The sequence below is a fragment of the Toxotes jaculatrix genome, chromosome 15, assembly GCF_017976425.1.
Source record: "Toxotes jaculatrix isolate fToxJac2 chromosome 15, fToxJac2.pri, whole genome shotgun sequence".
Taxonomy (NCBI): domain Eukaryota; kingdom Metazoa; phylum Chordata; class Actinopteri; family Toxotidae; genus Toxotes; species Toxotes jaculatrix.
Genome location: NC_054408.1, coordinates 3,065,851 through 3,071,850, shown reverse-complemented (window position 1 = coordinate 3,071,850; position 6,000 = coordinate 3,065,851). Strand labels below are relative to the sequence as shown.

The 6,000-nt window shown below is 41.8% G+C and overlaps 2 protein-coding genes across 2 annotated transcripts; both read right to left on the bottom strand.

Annotated features, from left to right (window-relative positions):
* Positions 1-283: 283 nt before the first annotated feature.
* Positions 284-1,587, bottom strand: LOC121194575 (trace amine-associated receptor 13c-like). Its single transcript, XM_041057513.1, has 2 exons — positions 1,418-1,587; positions 284-1,103 (listed from the first exon to the last, which is right to left on the bottom strand). Exons 1-2 carry the CDS (start codon positions 1,585-1,587, stop codon positions 284-286), a joined length of 990 nt encoding a protein of 329 aa, XP_040913447.1.
* A 1,410-nt stretch (positions 1,588-2,997) lies between these two features.
* Positions 2,998-4,336, bottom strand: LOC121194699 (trace amine-associated receptor 13c-like). Its single transcript, XM_041057688.1, has 2 exons — positions 4,164-4,336; positions 2,998-3,817 (listed from the first exon to the last, which is right to left on the bottom strand). Exons 1-2 carry the CDS (start codon positions 4,334-4,336, stop codon positions 2,998-3,000), a joined length of 993 nt encoding a protein of 330 aa, XP_040913622.1.
* Between the last annotated feature and the right edge of the window lie 1,664 nt (positions 4,337-6,000).

Genomic DNA, 6,000 nt, shown 5'->3' with positions numbered 1-6,000 from the left:
AAACAAATTAAAACATAGATTTTACATTTATTTACCTTTCAAAAATATATATTATTTCTTACATGTCACTGTATACTGTATCTGTGTTTGAACTGGAATAAAAACGGTGTCAGTATTGTGAAGAAGCAGCTGCTTCTATGTGGCTTTTATCTTAAGTCAGGCAGATAAAATTGAAAAGTTTTCTCTGCAGCAATGGCAATATTTTTTGAAAACAGATTAAAAATCATTTCACATTCACATAGAAATAATTAGTTTTAGTTAATCCATCCCAGTCTCTCTCTCTCTACTGTAAACTGGTATCACGGGAGCCTGGCTGCAGTATCTGAAGTGTAGTAATGTGTTTAATAGCTTTTCTGAACCAGGGATAGAAAGAAACATAGATCACTGGGTTTAAACAGGAGTTGAAATACACCAACCAAATGCCAAGCCCTAGAAATGATTTCTCTAATAAGTTGTTCTCAGCTGCAAGAGTGAGACAACCATATGGACAGGAGCACAGAAGAAACACAGCTACTACAATACCAAGAGTCCTGGCTGCTTTTATCTCAGATCTCTTAGCTTTTACAGTCTCTGAACGCTGGAGTGTGACGGTTGCAATGTGAGAGCGCATGGCACGAGCCTGAGACACAGCCACCACAAATACTCTCAAATACAAGAGTATGATGACAACAATGGGGCCTAAAAAGGTCACAACAAGATCAACAACATATTCAGCAAAAATAATTATGACTACACATTCTCCATAACAGGAGTTATACCTGCTCGGTTGTTCAAGGACGTCCCAGAGTATCCAAGTGCTGTGGACAGCAGAAAATGTCCAATACAGACAAACACAGAGTTGAACTCTTTTCAGAGTAACTTTGGTGGAGTAAAACATGGGGTCACAGATTGCTATGTAACGGTCAACTGATATGAGAACCATGTTTCCTACTGACACACTGATAACAAGGAAACCTAAAAAGTAATTCACGACACATATAATGTCACCCAGGATCCAGCAGCTTTGGTTGTGGAGAAGTAGAAATGGCATCAACAGGAGACCCACAAGGAAGTCTGCAGCAGCCAGAGAGAGGAGGAGGAGGTTGGTGGTGGTGTGGAGCTGCCTGAAATGAGAGAATATCAACACTGAAAATATTGGTATATGTAGAATTTGTTGAAAAGTTTTCTTAGCAGTTACAATGGCTAAATGCAGCACAACATTACATATTAGTTCGATGTACTATTCATGTCAGGTAAGTGGATTCAGCAGCATATGCCATGTAGCAAATATAAAACAACAAGGAAAAAATCAAAATGTTTTGATTAGCGACCTAAATGAAACATTATGTTTCCTAGCTCAAAGCCACTTCTTCATGGATCTAGCTGGAACCTGAAAATGAAAATCTTTTTATGCCATGTGGAGAAGTTTTATCTCTGCCTGAAGTGTGAGATAGAGATGATGACCAGCAGGTTAAGAACCACAGTCAGCAGAGCGATGCAGGACAGCACAGCGTAAGAGATCGTGATCTCAAATTGAGGCTCCATCGTCTTCCTGCAGGAGGTGTTGAGCTGGGGGAAGCAGAGTTCAGCTTCTTCCAGGGCCTCCATTATCAGAGAGAGAGGAGAAGCTGCTGAGCTCTGGCAGCTTTCTGATTCAAACTCTTTGTCATACAGCTGATTTATCTCTTTCCTTCCTCCCCTCCCATAGGCAACTTCCATCTTGTCAGAAGGCCAAAGCCCAGTACGTCACACTCTGACTCTGTGTACTGCTGAATGTAGTCAGACAGAGTAAATGAGAAATCTTTTAAAAACAAGTAGACAAACATCTTTCTGTGCTACACCTGTTGTGCTATGATTCTTTGTTTGTTTGTTATTTCTGGTGTGTCACGTTCAAACTCACTAAAGCCCCAGAAAACACAGTTAGCAGAAAGCAGCATGGAGGTATATAACTGTTATGGCCACTACTGACTAACTGTCACCATGTTTTCATGTTGCAACTTGCAGTGTTGACACATTGATCACAGAGACTGTTAAAATGAATGTTCATTGATACATCAAAGTGTCATGAAATCTGATGTTCATCAGAGCATCAAAGTGGAAGAGGAGTAAACATTTACATGTCCATGCAGGTGTCATGTTTCCAAAACTGCTGATCAGAGCAGGAGCCGATAACCATCTGAAACAACTGCAGTCACTTGAACCTGGAGTTGAAGGCCGATTTTACTCTTTCCCACTGAAGACAAAAGATGTCAGTGCATGTTTTGTCCAGAGTGAAAGGGTTTCTAGTGTTTTCTACACTTGTCCCTGAGGACTGCTAAAACACTTTCCATCCCCTTCTTAAGCCTGAAATTGAGATTTAACACTTTCATCAATAAAACCCATCCCATGGTCAGGGTTTTCGTGTGGGGAAAAATAATTATTTATACTCTTGTTGATTCCATTTGGTTAACGTACAAACAAAGAAAAAATGTAAATACAGAACTTACATTTGTTTTATTTTCAAACACAAAATACTGTTTCTCGATAAGGAAAAGCAAGTCACTATATATCTGTGCATGAAATGGAGCCAAAAAGGTGCCAGTACTCTGAGCTAGCAGTTGCGCTGCATGACGTATGAGGCTTTTTTCTCAGCTTATGAATTTTTGGATGTTTGCACATGTGCATTGTGAATAATCCTGTGGTCTTTGATGGGTGATTATCTATAGCTAGGTGCAGACAATTGTGCTCCTCAAGCTGCCCTTGACACTGCTTTGACTGTTCTTAGATCAGCATTGAAATTACACAAATTATTGCACAGGTTCAGACTCTTGCCCAGCTGTAAAACTCACTGCAGTTGTAGAGACAGATATATCTGTGAATTCATATACGAACAACATACAATCCTTTTCTCCATAGTTCTATTTATTTTCCAGACTTTATGATGTGTAAATTCAGTGTATTGAATACAGCTTAAAAATAATTTTACCTTCACATGAAAATAATTAGTTTTAGTTAATCCATCCCAGTCTCTCTCTCTTTCTACAGTAAACTGGTATCACGGGAGCCTGGCTGCAGTATCTGAAGTGTAGTAATGTGTTTAATAGCTTTTCTGAACCAGGGATAGAAAAAAACATAGATCACTGGGTTTAGACAAGAGTTGAAATACAACAACCAAACCTCAATCAGTGCAAATGATGTCCCTTCTAAGTTGTTCTCAGCTGCAAGAGTGAGAAAATAATATGGACAGGAGCACAGAAGAAACACAGCTACTACAATACCAAGAGTCCTGGCTGCTTTTATCTCAGATCTCTTAGCTTTTACAGTCTCTGAACGCTGGAGTGTGATCGTCACAATGTGAGAGCGCATGGCACGAGCCTGAGACACAGCCACCACAAATACTCTCAAATACAAGAGTATGATGACAACAATGGGGCCAAAACATGTCACAACAAGATCAACAACATTTTCAGCAAAAGTAATTATGACTACACATTCTCCATAACAGGAGTTATACCTGCTCGGTTGTTCGAAGACATCCCAGAGTATCCAAGTGCTGTGGACAGCAGAAAATATCCAACACAGACAAACACAGAGTTGAACTGTTTTCAGAGTAACTTTGGTGGAGTAAAACATGGGGTCACATATTGCTATGTAACGGTCAACTGATATGAGAACCATGTTTCCTACTGACACACTGATAATGAGGAAACTTAAAAAGTAATGAACAACACACATAATGTCACCCAGGATCCAGCAGCTTTGGTTGTGGAGAAGTAGAAATGGCATCAACAGGAGACCCACAAGGAAGTCTGCAACAGCCAGAGAGAGGAGGAGGAGGTTGGTGGTGGTGTGGAGTTGCCTGAAATGAGAGGATATCAACACTGAAAATACTGGTATATGTAGAATTTGTTGAAAAAAGTTTTATTAGCAGTTACAATGGTAGCAGTATGAATATATCTGTAACCTGGCTAAATGCAGAACAGTTTTACATTTTAGTTTTATGTACCATACTTGTCAGGAAAGAAGATTTGCAGCAGCATATGCCATGTAGCAAATGAGAAATTCACAAGAAAAATCACAAATGTTTTGATTAGCGACCTAAATGAAACATTATGTTTCCTAGCTCAAAGCCACTTCTTCATGGATCTAGCTGGAACCTGAAAATGAAAATCTTTTTATGCCATGTGGAGAAGTTTTATCTCTGCCTGAAGTGTGAGATAGAGATGATGACCAGCAGGTTAAGAACCACAGTCAGCAGAGTGATGGAAGATGACAGCAAACAGGAAATAATTGTGGTCTTCAACTGAGGACGCATTGTCCTCCTGCAGGAGGTGTTGAGCTGGGGGAAGCAGAGTTCAGCTTCTTCCAGAGCCTCCATTATCAGAGAGAGAGGAGAAGCTGCTGAGCTCTGACAGCTCTCTGATTCAAACTCTTTGTCATACAGCTGATTTATCTCTTTCCTTCCTCCCCTCCCATAGGCAACTTCCATCTTGTCAGAAGGCCAAAGCCCAGTACGTCACACTCTGGCTCTGTGTACTGCTGAATGTAGTCAAAGTAAATGAGAAATCTTTTAAAAACAAGTAAACAAACATCTTTCTGTGCTACACCTAATGTGCCGTTTGTTTGTTTATTTCTGGTGTGCCATATTCAAACTCACTAAATCCCCAGAAAACACAGGTAGTAGAAAACAGAATGGAGGTATATGATTAAGTTATGGCCACTGCTGACTAACTGTCACCATGCTTTCATGTTGCAACTTGCAGTGTTGACACATTGATCACAGAGACTTCCAAAACTGCTGATCAGAGCAGGAGCTGATAAACAGCTGCAGAGTCACTTGACCCTGGAGTTGAAGGTCGATTTTACTCTTTCCCACTGAAGACAAAAGATGTCAGTGCAGAGCAGAGGCCACCTGTGTAACGTCAACATGGGTCCAGTCACTGTATGGTGGACATTGATTTTCACTATCCAAAAGAGACTCTCCAGTCTGAGTGCAAGTCAGCCGCTGAGGGCTGCCAGTTCGATCGATGACGGCGACACATCTCGCAACGTTGATGCCCTGAGCGAATCAGATCTGTCCCAGGTTTTCTAGGTTATTGCCGAACATTCACCCAGGGCTTTTCTAGGCTAGCCAGGCCACTGACAGCCACGGTGCCATAACCAGTTGTGGTGTCTGAACCTGTACAGGTTGTGGCACCAGCTGCTACACCACCAGTGGAGTTGCAGGAGGGACCACGTGGAAGTGACACTGTGGAGAACACAGTGTCAGAAGACCAGATTGACAACCCTGAGGCTGCTGCAGAGCGATCGGAACCACTAGAGACAGCACCTTCTCCGAAGAGGTCAAACAGAGTATCAAAACCTCGGGAAATGCTCGCTTATGATCTCCTGGGACAGTCTTCAGCCCTGGAGGCCAGGAGCAAATGTAATGGCTGCCTGTGTCCCTTATTCTGTGCCCTGGTGCCACTGTGTTCCTGCACCTTCTTACTATCCCTCTGCAATGTGGACATGTTAGACTTATGACAGAAGACATGACTGACAAATATAGTTGTACTAATGACACTGACGGTACATTGACTATCAGACTTTTACATTTTGGACATGGACACAACTTGTGGCAGTTCAAGATGTCCGGAGACATCTCTAAAAGCAGGGGAGAGTGTAGTAGGTTGGAAAAATGCCACCTAAATAGTTTTTTTTTTAACAGACACCGTCCTATTTTTTTTGTTAAATAACTGAATTACCTCAACAGTGATTTTACCCCTTCACAGTCTCTACCTCTGAGGTAGTTGCACTATGCCAGGAGATGGTGGTGTGGTGAAGTGGGTCTCGTGGGGAGGCAGCCCTGCGCAGGCGCAGTTGAGAAATAAATGAGTGCCAGCAGGAGACACACTAACTTTTGTCCTCCTCCTCTGGTCCACAGTTGGCTCACAGTGTTACCTAGCCTGTGTAACCCTTGCTACCGGTAAAGATTTCCCCCAGGTCTAGCGCCGGTAACATCAAAAATAGACAACAACCAAAATAGACAAACAGTTGATTGAC

Excerpts from the sequence above, each read along its gene's own strand:
- LOC121194575 (XM_041057513.1), bottom strand. The coding sequence starts at position 1,587 with ATGGAGGCCCTGGAAGAAGCTGAACTCTGCTTCCCCCAGCTCAACACC. Across the intron at positions 1,104-1,417 it reads ATCTCTATCTCACACTTCAG|GCAGCTCCACACCACCACCA; the intron begins GCAGAGATAAAA and ends CTCTCATTTCAG.
- LOC121194699 (XM_041057688.1), bottom strand. The coding sequence starts at position 4,336 with ATGGAGGCTCTGGAAGAAGCTGAACTCTGCTTCCCCCAGCTCAACACC. Across the intron at positions 3,818-4,163 it reads ATCTCTATCTCACACTTCAG|GCAACTCCACACCACCACCA; the intron begins GCAGAGATAAAA and ends CTCTCATTTCAG.